General features: G+C 47.0%; 1 protein-coding gene across 7 annotated transcripts in view; it reads left to right on the top strand.

Annotated features, from left to right (window-relative positions):
- PXYLP1 (2-phosphoxylose phosphatase 1) overlaps positions 1-17,461 on the top strand; it is a 68,440-nt gene extending 50,979 nt beyond the window's left edge. For all 7 annotated transcript variants that reach the window (XM_059163930.1, XM_059163929.1, XM_059163926.1 and 4 more), the window contains 4 exons: positions 2,193-2,351; positions 3,333-3,459; positions 10,455-10,594; positions 15,162-17,461. In XM_059163930.1, coding sequence (XP_059019913.1) covers positions 2,193-2,351; positions 3,333-3,459; positions 10,455-10,594; positions 15,162-16,102 — 1,367 coding nt within the window. In that variant the 3' untranslated portion in view covers positions 16,103-17,461. The remainder of the gene's footprint in view (positions 1-2,192; positions 2,352-3,332; positions 3,460-10,454; positions 10,595-15,161) is intronic.
- The last annotated feature ends 3,134 nt before the right edge of the window (positions 17,462-20,595 follow it).

The raw sequence follows: 20,595 nt of genomic DNA, 5'->3' as shown, positions 1-20,595 counted from the left end.
AGCGTTCTGTTCTGTTAACAAGGGATATTTAGTCGTTGCCCTTTTTCCGTTACTACAAGCAGCCTTACAGCGAATCTCCTTGGCCACATAGCTTTGTGATTGGGATTGATGTCCGATGAGTAAATTCCAAAATGCGGAGTAATGGAATCGGGGATAAGGCACATAGAACATTTAGTAGATACTGCCAAATGTTTACGGACAGTTTCTATTTCCACTCTTACCTGTGGTGTGGAAGTGGGTTTTCATACCCTTGTCAGTACTGCTATTATTATTAAAACATGATATTCTAGTCTGATAGGCGGGATCAGAGACTGCATTTAAGTATGAATAACGTTGGATATCTTTTTGTATGTTCTTTGCCACTGGCATTTGTTTTTCTGTAATCAGCCTACTCGTGTCCCCTGCCAATGTTTTAGTTGTAGGATCCCATATGTATTTTGGATATTAATAATTTGTCTGTGGGGCGCCTGGGTGGCTCAGTGGGTTAAGCCGCTGCCTTCGGCTCAGGTCATGATCTCAGGGTCCTGAGCATCGGGCTCTCTGCTCAGCGGGGAGCCTGCTTCCCTCTCTCTCTCTCTCTGCCTGCCTCTCCGACTACTTGTGATTTCTGTCAAATAAATAAATAAAATCTTAAAAAAATAATAATAATTTGTCTGTTATGTAGGTTGCAAATATTTTCCTTTCAATGAGTGGATTGTTTGTCTTTTACCTTTTTATGACATCTGTTTGCCCAAGGGAAGTCTTAAGTACTTATTTGGAAAAATCTGTAGAAGGAATTAGGGAATTTAAATGGATTTAAACTGGTGGTTGGGCCCTGTTTTAGCTATTGTTCAAATGTATGTATATATATTCTGGTGGTTAATAAATCTTTTAGAAATTTAATGATACATGGACACAACTATTTCTGTACATTTCCTCAGCTGGTGGATACTAAAAATACAACTATTATTGCGTAGAGAGTTCCAGAAAATGTGTGATGCTGCAAAGAGGTCCCCCATACATGGAAAAGTTGGGGACCATCAACCCAAAAGATGGACTTACATCTGCTTATAAGTAATTGATAAAGTCTATTAGTCAGGACTCATTTGGTTGAAAGTAACTAAAGCCCAATTCAAACTAGCTTAAGCAGCAAGGGTTATGTACAATGTATATAGCTGGGACATCTAAGAGAGGTCTGGCTTCAGCCACATCTGAACCCAAGGTCTCCAAGAATAGATGTCCTCAACTCTCTCTCTCTCTGATTAAGCCTCTGCATGTCTTGGTCTGCCTTGTCTCTACTCAGCATCATTTTCTCCCACTGCAGACAGAGGCTCTCTGAGGAGGGACAGGTAGCTGGGGCAGCCCCGGGTTTCTGTTCTTAGAGATTGGCATACAAAAGAGACCCTTTTCTAGTGTGTGCACAGTGCCTCTGTCAAGCAAAAGGAGACTAATTGCCCCATCACTGTCCTCATTGACTTGGTCACATGTCCATCCGCAGCTGGGGACAGGGACATGCGGAAGGAGCGGTTCACCCACAAAAAGAGGGGTGCTAGATGACAGATAGACTGCAGGGCCCACACGTGACATCCGGAAGACTGGTGGGGAAAACCTGGCCTGGAGGCAGAGGAATGAGCTTCGCATGGGGCTTTGTCCACCACCTCCGCCTTGGGCGGCTGCCTCAACTTCCCACTTAGCACCAGGCTCCCTCCTTTGTAACAGTGGTCTTGTGAGGATTAATGAGTGATGCCTGTCATCGGGCTCCTGGGGACCTCAAGGTACAAAGCCAGTGATAGGAAATGAGATCTGTCCCCACATCTGGTACTTCCTAGGCACTCAAGAGGTGATGGTTTTCCTCTCTGGTATTTACTAGAATTCAAAGGGTGTTAAGAATAAAGTAACCAGGCTGCACAAAGTTCTTCCTTTACCATCGGAGCAAAGCCCCTTTCTCCAGGGTGGCCCACCTGCCTTTGCACAGCTCATTACTGGTCGGGAGGAGGTAATGGCCTTGAGAAAGAGACAGGGCAAAGTGGGGGCTCAAGAAACAGTTCCTGATGAGAAGCTGACCTCTGGCTGGACTGAATTCCACCCCAGTGCTGAGGGAGGAGAAGAGTTACTTGGTGAAAATCCAGCCGTGCTCTGGGGCCCTGGGGCTGGCCTGGTACCCCACCCCCCGGTGACTGCACGTGTCATGACCTGCTTTGCTTCCCTTGCAGTCCACCTGACCCCAGTGTCCACAGCTAAAAATGGAGTGAGTAGCAAGAGTCGAAAGAGAGTCATGCCTGAGCCGGTGACTGAGCCCCCCGTGACGGACCCCATTTACGAAGCTCTCTTGTACTGCAACATTCCCAGCGTGGCTGAGCGCAGCATGGAAGGTAGGCCTTCCTGTGCCGCCCAGTGTGGCACCTGGACGCGCACCCCTCTGGGGACTAGTAGTTCTTCAAGCAGCACAGCGTAGTAGGAAGGGACAGGTGGCCTGGGCTCACACTCTGTAGCTGCTCACACCCTGTAGGCTGTGCCCTTGAATGAGTTCCCAGGTCTTAGCTTCCTCGTCTGTGAAATGGGCATAAGTAGCAGTCCCTACTCACAAGGCTGCCCAGAGGCTTCCGTAACCACTCTGGAATAGCACATGGCTCACGAGAGACCCTCTGCACACATTCACCCTCATGGTTTCTGTTGAGATACCAGAGATGGAAAGGCAGGCTTTATGGACTCAAGGGCGTCACCCCTGTCTACCCCCCTTTCCAGGAAACTTTCTGAGGGCTTTGGACATCCACAGGATGCGGGCTGCTCTGTTGGTATCTTGCAGTAAAGGTGTAGCAAAATAGGATTTCTGTGTTGACTTCTGCTTTTTTTTAAATGTATCAAAGAATGATATTGAATATTTTTATCATACTGTGCCCTGATTTGTTTTATGGAGCTTTATTTTATTTTTTTAAGTAGGCTCCACACCCAATGTGGGGCTTGAACTCACAACCCTGAGATTAAGAGTTGCATGCTGTCGACTGAGCCAGTTAGGAGCCCCTGTTTCATGGAGCTTCAAAGCAGAAGTCATTGTTTCCAGCCCTTCGTAGGCCTCCCTCAGGCTGTGGATGTGAGAGGGGCTGCGTGAATCATCGGGACCCCATTTTACTGGCTGCTGGCTGCCAGCTCCCAGTTACACTCCCAGAGCCTCCCTGTTACTTTGGGGGCGGGGGTGTCTGAGACCTAACTGGCCCTGTCTCCGTTCCTCCACCTGCCTTGTGAGCACCCCCCTCCATGGCACCCTGCTGCCATGCTCATCCGTGCTCTTCTGTGGACTGGACAGGGTCCATACCTCCTAAATGCTAACCAGGCAATCCGCTCCTCTCCTACAGGTCACGCCCCACATCATTTTAAGCTGGTCTCCGTGCATGTGTTCATTCGACATGGGGACAGGTACCCACTGTATGTCATTCCCAAAACCAAGCGACCAGAAATTGACTGCACTCTGGTGGCCAACAGGTAAATTGCACTTTTTCTACAAGTTGTTTTTAAGAATCTGTTTTCTCTGTCCCAGTCAAAACACTGGCTGGAGAATAACAGAAAAGGGGACTGAGCCACACTTGTCGAGCACATCCTGTTTGCTGGGAGCCTGATCTTCAGAACAATCCTGCGTGTTAATTGTCATTTCCCAGTGGAGAAAGAGGAGGCCCAGAGAAGCAAGGACAGCTGTGTAAGGCCACACAGCAGAGAAAGTGAGATGTGGGTCCAGGCCAGCATGAGGTCTCCTGTCCCGTCCTGTTCTACAGTTTGAGAAAGAGCTGGGACACGGTGCAGTGAACACTGGGCCAGATGTCCTCAGACCCTGGGGCAGCTGTGGGGTTTGGGACAGCAGGGAGGTCTCTTAATCTCTGGGCCTCCCCCCTCATCTCTGCCATGGGGATGCTGCCGTGGACCGGTGCTAGGTCAGGATCGAGTGAAATGATAGAGGCGAGCGTGCACACCAGCTGCAGAGTCATATACATGATAGAAGAGAGCGTGCACTCCAGCTGCAGAGTCATATACATGATAGAAGAGAGCGTGCACTCCAGCTGCAGAGTCATATACATGATAGAAGAGAGCGTGCACTCCAGCTGCAGAGTCATATACATGATAGAAGAGAGCATGCACTCCAGCTGCAGAGTCATATACATGATAGAAGAGAGCGTGCACTCCAGCTGCAGAGTCATACACATGGAATTCCACCTTTTCATTTTTCATGGGGATAGGAATAGAACATCCTTGGTTGAGAGCCCTTAGGATGAAAAATAATCCAACAGATTGCATATGGAAAAGGTACGGTTCTAAAACGAGAGGCAGGGTTGGCACTGAAATGATGGGCCAAGCCTCAGCGCCGTGTCCGGGGGCACCTAACACCCCTCACAGGGCAGACTGAATGAGCGGAGGAGACGGAGGGGAGTGCTCAGTGAGGAAGATGTCATGCAGATGGGATGTTTCTGGATGCCAGCCTGCCCCGCGCAGGGCCAGTCTGGGGGAACCGTGGGTTGCCTTCCTGTTGCCAAGGCCCTGTTCCTTCTAGTGGATGGTGGTGTGAACCCCAGGGAAGGGGTCTCAGAGTGACTCTTAGCATCTCTAGGCTTCTCACCATCCAGGATTATGGAGAAGAGAAAGTGAACCCTTGAATAGAAACACATCCTGAACTAGCATCTGACTGTAGGCTTTCCTGTGCTCCTTTCCTGCTGGAGGCCATAGAGCTTGCAATCTGGGTACTTGTGTCCTTTCTATGTTTAGGAAACCTGGGTACATGTCCCAGTGTCCCATGGTCAGAAAAGCCTCTAGGTCGAAGACCACACAGACACTGGCTTTCTTCCTCTGACCTCTAGCCTTCTGTGCCTGCCTTCCTGCTGGGACCTTCTACTCCTACTCTGGCCCCTCTCGCCAGCCGCCTACCCCTTCAGGCCTTTGCCCCTGCTGTTTAGCTTGCTCACCCCGTCCCCACGTGACCCACTCCTACAGCTCCTCAGACGCTCCCCTGAGATACTGCCACCTCGGGAAACCTCTCCTGGTGTGTGAGGATGGCTTCTCTGGTTGTATCAGGCACTGCCACTAATAAGGGGGATTACAGCAAGGGTCTCAGAACAAAATATTTAATGACCAATCCTGAACTGGCCTTAGGATTAGAGCAAGGATAGAGGCTCCTTGCTGCGCTGGGGATTCATCCTCTGGTGGCTGGATCGGGGGATGGTCTGGAGTGTCCGGGATGGCAGAAGGACATGAGGTGGGGTGCAGGGAAGGCAGCTCAGAGAAGTGGCTTTGCTCCACCAGCACAGACCGTGGGTATCTGCTCTTTGAATTGCCCAGGAATGGATAGGCCAAAAGGCCTCTTGGTTGGCCAGATTTGGGGGAGCCTCAAAGACTCTGTGGACAGTACCTGGCAACTCGTGGCTTCTCTCCCCTTTCTCTCACTGGGCTTCCCATTCCCAGATGTGAGAATTCCAGTGGCTTGGTTCCGACCGGGGGTCTCTCCTCAGACCAGTCGTGTCGTGTCCCTGAGCACCTCGAGGCTCTGGAGGTTACCCTAGCTGTTCCTAGAGAAGGCGCCCATTGGGAACGGCTGCCCGCCAGCATGCAGGGCCTCCCCTGTGCATTTCCGTTCTTTGCAGTGTGTCTTCTAGCATGATCGCTTCTGCCCTTCCCACACCACGAGGCTCCTCGAGGGCATTGCATCTTGCTCCTTTATCAATGGTGCCCTGCCCAAGCCTGGCATGAAATAGTTGTTGGGCTAGCTTGGTTGCAGAGTGAATTCAGGACCTTCGTGAAAATCATGAGTCAAGGGGCGCCTGGGTGGCTCAGTGGGTTAAAGCCTCTGCCTTTGACTCAGGTCATGATCTCAGGGTCCTGGGATCAAGCCCCGCATTGGGTTCTCTGCTCGGCGGGGAGCCTGCTTCCCCCTCTCTTTCTGCCTGCCTCTCTGACCGCTGGTGACCTCTGTCAAAATAAATAAAGAAAATATAAAAAAAAAAAAATCATGAGTCAAAATGACCAATCAGGTGCCTCATGATAGATTTCAGCCTCTGCTGTGGAACCCTCTGAGGCCCTTGTAACATTTCTGATAGAAGGCAAATCCCTTCACCTTTGTGAGCCTCAGTACTCCATCCTGGAATGTGGGGAAAGTGGTCCAACCCTGATCACAGCCTTGTGAAGTCTAACCAAGGGGAAGGACTGAAGCACTGAGCTGGTCATACTGAGAGGTGGAACCATGATGGTGTTTCATTTCCTACAGTGGCCTGCAGGCTTGCTGGGCCCGGCCTCCTTCCTCCCCTGCAAGGTCGCGGTCATGAGGCCAGGTCCCAGGGCCCCTCATTCCGTCACAGCCATGGCAGGATCCCCTGACATGGCCATTTTTGGAATTCCCAGTGGAGAGACACAGTTCCTGGGGGCGGGGGGGGGGGGGGATCAGCTGCTCTGGCTACCTCTGCCCTCATTTTCCCTGGCCTTGATCTTTTGACCTACTTCTATTTTACTGCACATTTTGTGTCTTTAAGAGCTGCTTGAAGACATCGGTGGAAAGAGGAAAGAGTATGCTTGTTTAATTACTGTCCTTTAGTCCATCTTTAAAAGCATAAAGTTGACTTGTCCTTATAAATGCACACTTAGAGTGAGCAGGACTCCCAGGACGTGGCGCCACTTTGGGCTCCTGAATCCCCTGGGACTGTGGGGTCTTGGTCACTAGCTGCGCCTGCTGCCTTCCCAGGAACTAGTTCAGCTTCACTAATCATTAATTTTTATGACCTCTGAAAGGCTGCGCTAATCTAGTGAGGGGCTATCTGAGCCAGCAGGCCAGGGTTTCAGTGAGCTGAGAACGTAGGAGCTGACGTCCATACAGGTTGGTGGCCCTGGTGTTTCCCTTCATGGTGACACATTCCGTGACTCTCCCAAGTCTTTGCAGTGGAAAAACTTTGAATGCCCTGTGCCTCATGACAAAGTTTTCCTAGAATGGCGTTTAGCCAGCAGTAAGGTTATTAGTCATAGATATACCATGTTTATTAAATGTAAAAAATAAAATTTGCATTCACGGATATGAATTAGATACTCTTTTCTACATCCAAGGAAGAAAAGAATATTCACTTCAGTCTGTATTTATTCAATACATTTTATTTTCAAACACCTGTTATGCATCAGGTATTGTGACATGTCGTGGGTCCACGTACCAGGAGATGGGATGTGGGCCGGCACCTAAATAAAATGAAGGAGCCTGGGGGTGCCTGGGTGGCTCAGTGGGTTAAGCCTCTGCCTTCAGCTCAGGTCATGATCTCAGGGTCCTGGGATCGAGCCCCATGTCGGGCTCTCTGGTCAGTGGGGAGCCTGCTTCCTCCCCTCTCTCTGCCTGCCTTTCTGCCTACTTGTGATCCCTCTCTCTCCTGTCAAATAAATAAAATCTTTAAAAAAAAAAAAAGAAGGAGGCTGCCCTGTACAGATCTGGCAGAAGAGTGTTCCAGATAGCGGGAACGGCAAGTGCAAAGAGCCTGGGGCTGGAAGAGCTGCTCAGTATGAGAACAGTAAGGCAGTATGTAACTAGATGGGAGGAGGAAGTAGGAGAGCAGGAGGCTAAAGATTCATACAAGAGAGGCTGTTCCTGGGCACATGGGTGGTTCAGTGGTTTAAGCCTCTGCCTTTGGCTCAGGTCCTGATCTCAGGTACATTGTCCTGCTGGGAGATAGGGGTACATTTGAGAGGTCACACTTATGCCATGGGTGACTGGTATCAGAGCCTATGGAGCAAGGGAAGGCTAAAACAGGGTCCTGGCAAGCACCAACCTAGAACGTAGCACAGAGAGAAAGGAGGATCCCAGGAGGAGACACGGTGACTTTGCAAACAGGAGGCGATGCTAGGAGAGTTAAGAAAGGAAAAAGTTTGAAGAAAGGATGAGGGGCATTTAATCTCAGGTAGTGCACAGAGGTCCAGAAAGCCAACGACCAAGAAAGGTATATTGAGCTGATTTTTTCAGAATTTCATTTCATTAATAATATAAATTCTTTCACATAAATTCTAAAAATCTATGGTATGAACTCATTCCAATGCAGCCATGTAAGCTTTTTTGAATTGTGTCTTCTGATAAAGAGTATCACTGGTATTATACCTCTTCTCTGTTTTAATGTTCTGGCAGGACTCAGTAATTGCTCCGGTTATAACTAAAGCACAGTAAATTTTCTCATGGCTGTATAGATTAGCCCCGGGGTTCTGTGTCAAGCTTCATGGCATGGAGGGATATAAATGATGTGTACAAAAATGTAAATAAAAACTCTGGAAGTGAATTGTATGAAGCCTTAAGATAGTAGCACCTTTAATTCTTTCAATTTTCAATAGGCAAGTAGATTTCCAAAGAGTCTGCAATGACATGAGTTTTTCCTGGAAAAAAAAATTCATCATGACAGACATGATTATCTGTGTTAGTCAGACTAAGGCTAGCCTTTGGTAACAAAGAGACTGAAGAACACATTGCCTCAAATAACAAAGTTTATCTTTGCCTTGTGTGAGGGTCTGAAATGAGTGATCCAGGTTATATGAAGTGGCTCCACTTGGTCATTTTGGTCCCCAGGTCCCTTCCAGGTCATGGTTTCCATCATGCCCTAGGGATGTCTACCTGACTGAACCTAATTGCTGCTATGTCTACCTAGGAGGCACTGGGAGGGAAAAGAATGCATGGGGCACCCCAAGACCTAAAATCCTAAACCCAGTAGAGGGATACATCCTTCCATTCTATTAGTGAATACCATGTGTAGGGCCTCAGAAATGGGATCTAACCCATTTCCCAAGAAGAGAATAGATTCTTTTTTTAAGATTTATTTATTTGAAAGAGAGGGAAAGCACGCACAAGTGGAGGAGGGCAGAGGGGAGAGGAAGAGAATCTCCAGCATATTCCCCACTGAGCATGCAGCCCAACATGGGGCTCCACCTCAGGGCCCTGAGATCATGACCTGAGCCGAAATCAAGGGTCACATGCTTAACCAACTGAACCACCCGGGTGCCCCAGAGGAGAACAGATTTTAGCATACAACTGTTAAAGAAAAACCAGAGCTGGACAGTAGTTAGTAGCAGTCAAAACAGATTGTATTCAGGAACTAAAGCAGTAGGGGAAAAGAGATCTGCATGTAGAACTGGGCTCAATTCCAAATACAACATGGGCAGTGGGAATTTATAGCCAAGGAGCAGGGTGGAGGTCAGTGGATGGAAAATGACGGAGAGGAGACCTCAAGGGTGAGGAGATTGCTAAAGGCAGGCCAGGGTGAGCACATACCACCTGGGGGATGAGGAATTTTTTTTTAGATGAGGAAGTTGATCAGATACCAAGAGTGGGAGATTCTGGCTAACTCCGACTTAGCAGGATTTTTGCTAAAACCGAGTGCACAAGTCCAAAGAATATGAAAGTCCAAAGGTTGAAGCCTAGTTGGAAAGAGGGTTCAGAGGAGCCTAACTATAGTTTACTCAAAGAGAGTCTTTGTCACAATTAGCAGTTTTGCTCATATTTCCATCGAATTATGAATATTCTAATAAACCAGGATAGGACCTTCCCATATTCAGTGCTATGGGAAGCTTGGCCTTTTCGTGAAGCATCTTAGGATGGGGTACTTCCCAGTCACATCCATTCACACGTGTTTTTGGATTATCTGCCTAGTGCCCCCTACCCTCTTGGCTGGGGGGTGGAGCTGAGGACTCGGCAGGTAGGACCTGGTCATTTTGATCCAGGACAGGCCTAGGGACTCAGGTTACCTCTTCCTCTTCTTGTTAAAAAGATCCAGCCATTTGCTCTCTCCTGTAAGTGAAGTTTTTCTTCCATGAATCACCATCTTTCCAGACCAAAACCAAATTGTCATATATACAGTTAGATGTTAGCATATCATTAAGTAGTCAGATGCCCTGAAAAGCTGGAATAGCTCAGCAAACACTTCCTGTAGTGAAATTTCATTCCTGAAATTGGCAGCAAAGCCTTCTCAGAGCCTCAAAACTCACCAACCTGAAATAATGGCCTCGAGCAGAACATTTGACTCCTGTTGATAGATAGCTTTGTTAACGTGGATTCATATTGGCAGCCTCATTGTCAGTCTGGAACTCTTATTCCCCAGTTTGCAAATATTTATGTGATTTAGCCCCAGGAATAATAACAGACCCTCTGTTTTTTATGGAGAGACACAGTACCCTGCAGCAATCCAGGATGATTAGACTACACTGTGTCAGGGTAAGCATTCTCTAATTTTAAAACATTTTTTTAAAGATAGGCAGGCTCTGCTCAGCAGGGGATCTGCTGCTCTCCTTCCTCTCCTTCTGTCCCTCCCCCTGCTCCTGTGCATGTTCTTTCTCAAAATAAATAAATAAAATCTTAAAAAAAAAAAAAAAAATCAAAGTGACTGAGCCAGGACCTGTTATTATGGATGAGCAGGGTTTCTGCTGGCTGAAGTGGAAACTCTTGTGGGCTCTTTGGAAGCATAGTGACCAGTGATTCTGTATTCTCTCTTTAGGAAACCGTATCACCCGAAACTGGAAGCTTTTGTTAGTCACATGTCGAAAGGATCTGGAGCCTCTTTTGAAAGCCCCTTACACTCCCTGCCTCTTTACCCCAATCATCCACTGTGTGAGATGGGAGAGCTCACTCAGACAGGTATGTGTGACAGCCTCGGCTCACCCCGTCTCCTGCACCCTCCTCCATGTGGCATACATTGGAGTGAATGCTCCTGGGCAAGGCACTGTGGGCTCACAGGGACAACTGAGGACTGGCACCTCAGGCAAGAGTCCGGCGCCTGAGTCCACCAAGGTATCTAAGTAAACCTCCAATTTCTAAAAATTAAAAATAACCCTTTTTCTTAGTGCAAGAGCAGTATATGGCCATGGAAGAGAAATTAGGAAAGACAGTTGAACAAAAGGAAAAAGAGTTTAAAGTACCCATAATCCCAATCCACTGAAGAAATTAGTCATCCTTTTTCATTTGTGTGCACACATGCACACACAGTAGTATCTTACTAAGCACACTCTTTGATAACCCACTTTTTCAGTGAACAGTACATTGTGATCATCTTTCCCTATTGATAAACATTGGTTAACAGCATCATTTCTGGGACCTACATATTAATTATCCCACTATTGCTGGACTATAATTGATATAACCAATCCCATGTTCTTAGAAACTCCAAAGAAAATGACCTGATAAGTTTTCAACGTGCGAGATCTCAGAAGCAAACGCGTGGGGCAGATCCCTAGTGAGCACAGAGTTGGACTGAGTGTGTCCCTCCCAGAAGCCCAGCTTTCCCTCTGCAACCCTGCTCGTACCCTCACACAGCCAGTTCCCTGTCAGGGCAGGTTGGCAAGTTAACTGTGGGGCTACCTCCGTTAGGAAGAGAAGGAACTGGGGGTCCTAGCTAGGACTCTAGCTAGGACCCAGTAGGTCCTAGCTTCTTCCTACTTCAGTCTGGGACCTCAAAGGACCTTTGTGTGGTCACCAGCCTTTTTGGGAGAATCGGAAGGACCTGTTGGCCATGTTGTTTCCTCATCCCACCAGTACCGTGGGACCTCAGCTCTGATGGAAGGGAGGTCTGTGTCCTGTAGTTGGCCCTGCAGAGTTTTGCCATGTTTTAGAAGCCATTATTATTGGGGAGAATATGGTGACAGAGTGGGATGAACTGAAGACTCTGGAAGACTAGCCTTGAATAGGAGTTTTGTCAAAAGCTTTTGATTATCAGTTCCATGTGCTCAAGGTCTGCAGTAGTTTAAAACAGGAGTTCGCATCCAACCAGACCAACCACCCCCGTTCTGTAACAAGTATCTTGTGGTGCTACCTTAACTCTCCTGAAGTGAAATTCAAATATAATTAGAACCTTTCTAGTTAGAAAATTGTAAAGAAGAGCAGTTATATCAAGTACCCTAACTATAATATAAAGGAGAAACAAAAGGAAACGAATTTATTATACAATGCTATATGTCTCAGTATAGAAGTTTGAGCACACTCTCACTAGGAAACAAAATGACACAGTCGGTTGTTTATGCTTAAATGAAGATTGGCAACTGTGACTATTAGAAATGCAGACCAAGGGATATTATACTGGGGACTCTAATACCACATTTGGGGACATGATTTTTTTGACAAGTTCTGATCAAAATAAAATACAGATGTCCCTTAATTTTTCTTGTATTTCTGGAAAAAAATCAGTGGACATTAATGATGTGTAAAAATGATTTTGTATTTATGACGCAGGTTCCAGGCTAAAGTATTTAAACAGGTTTTTCACATGTGGTAATATCTTGTAGTACCGTCAAAAGCTACATGGGTCAGAAAACAGTTCTTTGGGGAGACTGTCTAGCTCCGTGGCCCCCACCCAGTAGGTGTCCGGAATGTTCCTCCCTGTATCATTGTGACAACTCAACCCCAAATCCTCCCTGACAGCAGAGCCACGCTTGTTGAGAACCACTGGTTAGACCCTCTGGTGGCAAGTGACAGAAACCAACTCCAGCAAAAGATGGACATTTATTATATGGATTCAGGGTGACTCCAGAGTCTGAAGGTAAGAAGATGACCAGGCCTCCAGAGACTGGAACTAGGAATAAGAAATCTGTCTGTCCCAGCCCTGTAGTTTTGCTTTGTGTCTCTCTACAGAGGGACCATCCTAGCCTCACCTAGAGATGAACGGCAAGTCCAAATTCTTAAGAGACAGTAAGAGAAAGAAAATCTGACAGGGTCCTTCAGGGGTCAGTGTCCATCAGCTGACTCAGAGGTCACTGTGCACTGAGCAGTGGGGGCCTACCAGCCTCTCAATCCAGGGGCTGTTCCCTGAGAAGAGTTGGGGGGAGCTGGCCCTCACACATTTAGAGACACTCATTCATTCCTACCTTTCTTCTCAGTCATTCTATTGTCTATATCGTTTTCTAAATCAAGAAATCATTTTCACGGTACTGTTTGCTCCTGTACCCTAATTCTCTTTTAATGCTCACTTTTATCTTCTATTTTAAATTTCATTAAAAATGCATAGTTGTTAGAATAACCATTTATAACTCAAACACTTTTGGTGCCCCACAGTAACTATGGAGGCCTGATCATTAGTGCCTACTCTTATTCAAGATGCTTTGGCAGCTGCTGAGTGTAGAGGGGTGGGGAGCGGCTGGATGAACAGATGCTCCCCACCTTGTCCTAAAGGAGCCCGCACGCAGCTGCTATGGAACAGCGGGCATGGAGGCGGAGGCGACTCACCGTGCTACTGCAGGCCTGCGGAAGAAACCCAGGCTGTGGAGTAGAAGGGGCCCATGGGACAGGCTGCAGATGCCCCCTGCCCCCAGGGCCGGTGGTGAGTGAGATTAGCATGTGTCAAGTGCCTGGCACGGTGCTAGCATGTGCTGGGCTGGACAATTGCAGCCCAAGTCCTGGAGAGCCCGTGGAACAGGAACAGGAAGGAATTCTTGGTCTGACCTGGGGGAGGAAGAAGGAAGGCTACAGAGTGGGCCATATTGGAGCCAGGCACCGGGTGAGGATTTCTCTAGGCTGAGAAATGCCAAGGTCATAAAGATGCAGGCTGGGTTTGGAGACATTAAGAGGCTCTAAATTGCTAGAACTTCGTATTTCTGCCTGAAAAGACAGGGGAGAAGGTGCTACGAGCAGGGACTAGGAGGGCAAGGTTGGGCCCACATGGGGCTGAGTGCCAGCTCTGTGACCTCTTAACAGTGATTGGCTCAGGGCCTCGGTTTCCTTGGCTGTAAAATAAAGAAAATGGAAATAATAATACGCCTACTTTATTGGGTTTTTATGAGGTTGAATGGAAAAAGGTCTGAACATGGGAAGCACTCAAACCTAAGATACATAACCTGGAGATATAAGGCAGGCCCAGAGGCCAACCGTGGCCAGACACAGATTCTTAATGTTTGTCATCATGTTTTGTCTCTTTTTGTAAACCATTTTTGGAAATGCGTTAAGACCTGTGTCAGCCCAGATCTCTCAGGGAATTCTGTGCTCAATATACTTCCTTCAGAATGGGATGCAGATGTCCTTGGTAATGTTTTCCTGAGCTGTTCCCCTTCCTGGGCCAGTGCCTTGCCTTGTGTCTCACACATCTCCGCCTCAAGTTGTCTCAGGTTTTCACACAGTTTGGGCATCTGAATAAGCAACATTGGTCACGACCTGGTCGGGGTGGGGGACTGAGTGTGGTTGACCCTCAGAGAATGCAGATCTGTTACTGGGATTCCATCCCCCTACATCCTGCTGCCTGGAGGGTAAGCTTGCTTTCATCTGGGATTGTCTTCTACTTGAAGATAAGGCTCTTCTTTTCTTTGTTTTTTGGTTTTTGTTTTTTTCCAAGATAATTTGTTACCGTACTGGGGTAGTTCAAGACTAAAACTTTTTAAACTTTTAGTTGGCAGGTAAATTTAAAATTCTTCTTCCTATCCATGTTCTATTTGCCATTTCTGTACCCCTATCTCCCCAGGTAATACTGGTTTCGTATGCATCCTTCCAAATTTTCTTTATGTAAAACACAAACAACTGCAAATACACATTCTTATTTTTTCCTCATTTTTATTTAAAAGGAGTATAATAAATGTACTATTCTGCCCCTTGTTTTTCCCAAATACTCTATCCAAGGGTCTGAAAGAACATTCCATATCTCCACAGACAGAATGTCCTTGATGAGCAGGTAATGCCCCAGGAGGCTTAGGCAGAATGTACCTAGAAGGTTAGCAGCAAGCCTTCACTTGGGAGAGTAGGAAGAATGAGGCAAAGGAGAGAACCCCCCAACAGTGAGAGGTCTAAGCAGCCAGCAGCACCTTTTTCTCTTTACCTGTCTGATTTTCGTGGGCCCTCCCTGCACACTAACGAATACTGTGTCCCTGGGGAGGAGGAAGAAAGCTCTTCTTAAGCCCATGCCAGTTACAGCCTTGACATCTGCCAGGAGGCTCGACAGCTGCCGTCTGAGCCCCCCACCCCCACCTCGGTCACAATGCCTCCTCCCAGGGAAGGGAGGGATTGAGCAGATGGTCCTGGTGCTCCCCTCTGCTCATCCCTTCCTGGATAATGCCAAGGGGCTCCCCTCAGGAGTTCACACAAACCCATTCTTGTAGCTTCCACATGCTGGTTTTGATTATATTTCCATGTACAATGGAAAGCACTGCAGAGTCGGCCTCTGACTCCGTCTCCCTTTGCTGCTCCTTCTGCTGAGCTGGTAGTGAGGACAGTTTGTGTCCCTGTGTTTTAGGAGTTGTGCAGCATTTGCAGAATGGCCAGCTGCTGAGGGACATCTATCTAAAGAAACACAAACTCCTGCCGAGTGACTGGTCCACAGACCACCTCTACTTGGAGACCACTGGGAAAAGCCGGACCCTACAAAGTGGGCTGGCCTTGCTTTATGGCTTTCTCCCAGATTTTGACTGGAAGAAGATTCATTTCAGGCATCAGCCAAGCGCTCTGTTCTGCTCCGGAAATTGCTATTGCCCCATGAGAAACCAGTACCTGGAAAAGGAGCAGCGTCGGCAGTACCTCTTACGTCTGAAAAACAGCCAGCTGGAGAGGACCTACGAGGACATGGCCAGGATTGTGGACGTCCCCACCAAGCAACTTCGTGCTGCCAACCCCATAGACTCCATGCTCTGCCGCTTCTGCCACAACGTCAGCTTCCCATGCACGAGGAACGGCTGTATCGACATGGAGCACTTCAAGGTGATCAAGACGCATCAGATAGAGGATGAGAGAGAGAGGCGGGAGAAGAAGCTCTATTTGGGCTACGCGCTCCTAGGCGCCCACCCCATCCTGAACCAGACTGTCAACCGGATGCAGCGTGCCGCGGAGGGCAGGAGAGAGGAGGTCTTTGCCCTCTACTCTGCTCATGATGTCACTCTGTCACCGGTTCTTAGCGCCTTGGGCCTGATGGAAGCCAGATTCCCAAGGTTTGCAGCTAGGTTGATCTTGGAGCTCTGGCAAGACCGAGAAAAGCCAAGTGAGCATTCTGTCCGGATTCTTTATAATGGCGTCGATGTCACATTCCATACCTCTTTTTGCCAGGACCACCACAAGCATTCCTCCAAGCCCATGTGCCCCCTAGAAAACTTAGTCCGCTTTGTCAAGCGGGACATGTTTGTGGCCCTGGGGAGTAGCGGTAGTCCTAATTATTACGACGCATGTCACAGGGAAGGATTCTAGAAGGGAGGGAGTGCAGGGCTGATAGAATCTATGCCAATACAGAAGGATGGGAAGGGTCCACTTCTAGATCTATCCATTGTCAAGGGTATAAGACTATTGATTTATAAAGGCTAGAAATCATGTTTGAGCCATGTGGATGATTGGGTTGAATGGGAAGCACATCGCTATAATTGGGTTCGTGGGTTACTTGGTACATCACCGCCAGTTCATAGAAAGAGGAAGGTACTTCCGTCGTAGCCTGAGTTTGCTCATGATGCCACAGGGTATGTCAATACCTAGAGCTGCCAATCCATATGTATAGTATTTCGATCTGCAGGGGTAGCATATGATGGAACCAGCAAACCTCAACCAAAATTTTCTTCATCTGGGGTGGTTTTGCCTTGTTCCTGTTCAGCAAAACCATTCCCGAAGTGATTTATCTATACATTGGGGTTGGTACATTTTTCCCGTACAGAGCCAGATAGTAAAGACTGTGGACTCTGGGGTCCCAGAGGCCACATACAGTCATGTGACGTGAAAGCAACCATAGACAGCATGGAAACAAACGAGTGTGGCTATATTCACAGCCCGAGTTTGCTGACCCCTAATCTCAGAAACACAGGCTCTGCTACATTTGCACTTCCAGCACTTTGAGAACCAGTTAAGTGCAAAAAATTATTCAGTGGTGCCTCCAGGAACTTCTGCGAGAAACACCGAATTTGCTCTGTAGCTGGTGTGATAACAAAACTTGAGGGGAAATAAACATCAAATCAGAATGAATCGTAGAAAAATTATTAGAATAATACTTGATGTTCATGATGATTATGGTAGGTATGTTTTAAATATCTGTCTGCTGTAGTCTATTTGCTGTATAGGCTGAAATTTTTGTATTCTATTTAGTATTTTTATAGTCTAGGGAACTATTTTCTAAGACCGGTTTTAGATGTGCTCTTAGTCCTAGGTAAAATTCAATTTACCATACCTGCTTGGTGGTTAGAAGGAAGCTAGAAGCTGAATTCAAGCACTTTCTTCCAATAAAACTAATTATGGCTTATTCCCTTTGATAAGCTGTAGAATTGGATCAATTTTTAAACCGTCTGCATCAATTTCAAATGGTAAATTCTAATTGATTTTTAAATAAGCTTTTGGGAGAACTTTGTTATAGATAGCTAAATAATCTTTCTAAGATATTTTATATATTAGAAGCAATTGTAATTAAATCTGTGGTTTCTGAACTAAAATGGTGCTAGTTCCATGTGAAGAAATGTAAAGTGCAAGTGAGATTCTGAAGTGTCTTTGGCATTCCACACTTTCTTCTTTGTTTTTGTCTAATGTTGCCTTTGGATACGTCTGTTTCTATAAATAAATTTTTGAAGAATACTCGTACATGTAAGTCATGGTTTGTACCTACAAGGCATTCTAGTTCTCTTCAAGTAAGTTCCCAAATTGTAGAAACTTATTTATTTATTTATTAAATATAAGTAAAAATGTTTAAATTAAAGAACTCCCCGGTGTGCGTGGAAAAGGGAGGCTAGGCTATGCTGGCCCACCAGAGATAGAGGAAAGGGACAGCAGTGCTGGGCCTAGAGGGCCAGGGCTTCCAGCTCTGACAGCAGCATCCGGGCTCCGTGGGCTGGGAGGCCGTGCACAGATAGTGGCCTTGGCGTGGTTTAAAATCTATCTTAAATCTTCCTTTTATTGCTGAAAATCATGTGTTGTCTCTTGAGTAGTTAAAATTGTTGTTTTTTGCTTCCACTCACAGTATATCCGAATTAGAACTACTAAACCCAGCTTGAAAATATAAAACTAAAAATGGATCAGAAGATATTTTAAAAATCAGATTGAGGGGCACTTGGGTGGCTCAGTCGGTTAAGCATCTGCCTCTCGGTTTTGGTCCAGGTCATGATCGCAAGAGTTGTGAGATGGAGCCCTGCCATGCACATCAGGTTCTCAGGCCCTGGGTTCAGCAGGGAGTCTGCTTGAGATTCTCTCTCCCCACCCCCACCATCCTCTGTCTCTACCCCACCCCCTGCTCCTGTGGGAGGAGGACCCCTCTCTCACTCGTCTCTCAAATAAATCTTTAAAAAGAATCAGTTTGGGGGCACCTGGGTGACTCAGTGGGTTAAAGCCTCTGCTCTCAGCTCAGGTCACGATCCCAGGGTACTGGGATTGAGCCCCACATTGGGCTCTCAGCTCATCAGGGAGCCTGCTTCCCCTTCTCTCTCTGCCTGTCTCTCTGCCTGCTTGTGATCTCTGTCTGTCAAATAAATAAATCTTAAAAAAAAAAAAAGAAGAAGAAGAAGAATCCGTTTGAAACAGCTATTGGTAAAGGTAAATATGTCGTATATTAAAAGCGTAGCTAAAGGTTTTGCTTCCCAAGACCTCAGGTGTGCACATCATTTACACATCTTCCTCAGTATTAAGTTCCAAGACATCTCGCTCCAAAAACAAACGCTGATCACTGAGCTGAGATTAATGCATCCAGTTCTTGGTTTCTGGACAGTGGTCTTGATGGCTTAGTTCATGGCAGGTGTGGGTGTGCACATGTGCACATTCAGCTGTCTTGTTTTTATGATTAAAATTAATACACGCACACTGGAAAACAATCAGACTATACTGAAAGCAACTTCAAAAGTGAAGTTCTCTTCTATTCCCACCTCCAGAGACAACACTGTGGGATGTTTGACAGATATTCCTCCAGAAATTTTCCACGCAGATGTGAAATTGAGTTGGGCATCAGGCTCCGAGCTTAGGGTGGAGTCTGCTTAAGACTCCCCCTTTCTCTCAAATAAATAAATATTTAAATATCATTAAAAATGAGTGAAACTGAAACTTAAAAGCAAGGTAATAAATGGGGCCACATGCTTTTGAGGTACACAGAACAAGCAGAAGCTAGCAGCTATATGTGTTAAAGTAGTTAACCCTTTTTCAATACTGCTAGATAATTATTAATATACTAGAGTAGTATTTCTCCACTTTCACTTATAAACAGAATGAAGAACTCTATACTGCTATTAAGCCTGCTTGAGGGTCTTTGAAGCCACAGCAGAATTGGGCTTTGGAAAGATGTGACTGATTCCTCTCTCTAGGACCCCTAGACTGAGACAGGAGAGGCAGGGATGCGTGCTTCCATCTTCAGGAAGCCTGAACTGATGCAGCAGCCCAGCTAGTGTGGGTGTAGCCCTATGTGTTTAAACATAGCCGCAAGTCGAAAGCCAAGAACAGCCAGGGTTTACAGTGCGGTTCTGGCTTGGACGGTGGCCAGAATTCTGGCCTGGGCGCCAGTTAGCCGCCATTGCCCAAGGCCACTGGACTAAATGCTGGGCTTGCACCCCTGTATACTGTCTATCCTGTGACCGTCTCATGAATAATAACAGCTTCTGCTTAAGAGGAACCCACTGAATGCCTAGAGTCTGCTCAGGCTTTCCTGGCCTCTGCAGCCCATCTGCCAGCTGAGCCTGGCCTTGAGGAGCAGCGCATGGCCCTGGAGAGTCAGCTTCGCTCCACCCAGAGCTGCAGAGCCCCTCAGCATGGGGGCAGCCTGAGGCCTGGCATCTGAATAACTGAGTAATAACAGCACTGCTGTGGGCTCCGTGCTTCCCTTGAGGGGCCCCACAAGCATTTCTTTATCAGTCCCAACAACCCTCTCGAGAAGTTTCTATTACCCCTCATACAAATGAGGAAAGAGGCTGAAGTTGGTGGGAGGGGGGCAGGGGATGAAGTCACTTTTCCAAAGGAAAACTCAAAGCCTAGAGGCTAACTAACCCAAGCGTCTATGACGCCCGTGAATTTGAGTGTGTGTGCTGTGTGACCCACCGGGGCTTTTCTTAGACTAATTTAATCCTCCCAACAACCCTATAAGATACCATCTTTGCTGATGAATATCAAGTAGTACTAAAACATAGTGGGGTTACAACTGTTATAAATTTAAATCTAAATGAACAGGAGACTATTCCAAAGGTGCCCCTGACCATCTGTGGTTGCTGTTTTTGTTAAGAAAAAACCACTTATATAATGTAAAACTAATTTTGGCTGTGATGCTATATTATATTCAGCCATTAGGAGATAGCATGAAACATCATTTGTAGCCTTCAGGACCCAGTCTGGTATGTGTAAAGGAGATAGGGTAGTTTGGGGCTGTGTTTTTTTGTGTGTGGGTTTGTTTTTTTTTTAAGATTTTATTTATTTATATGACAGAGAGAAATCACAAGTAGACGTAGAGGCAGCCAGAGAGAGAGGGAAGCAGGCTCCCCGCTGAGCAGAGAACCCGATGCGGGACTCGATCCCAGGACCCTGAGATCATGACCCGAGCCGAAGGCAGCAGCTTAACCCACTGAGCCAACCAGGCGCCCTGGGGCTGCGTTTTAATAGGGAGGCCAACCATTTGCCTGGGACTGACCAGTGTTTCAGCATGCAGGATCCTCCTTGCTAAAACCAAGCAAGATCCAGGCACACTGGGACGGGCTGGTTGCATGGTGTCACATGAGACACGTTTTAGGGAGTACCACCATTCC

This window comes from Mustela lutreola, chromosome 2, assembly GCF_030435805.1.
Source record: "Mustela lutreola isolate mMusLut2 chromosome 2, mMusLut2.pri, whole genome shotgun sequence".
Taxonomy (NCBI): domain Eukaryota; kingdom Metazoa; phylum Chordata; class Mammalia; order Carnivora; family Mustelidae; genus Mustela; species Mustela lutreola.
This window is presented reverse-complemented; position numbering and strand designations above follow the sequence as displayed.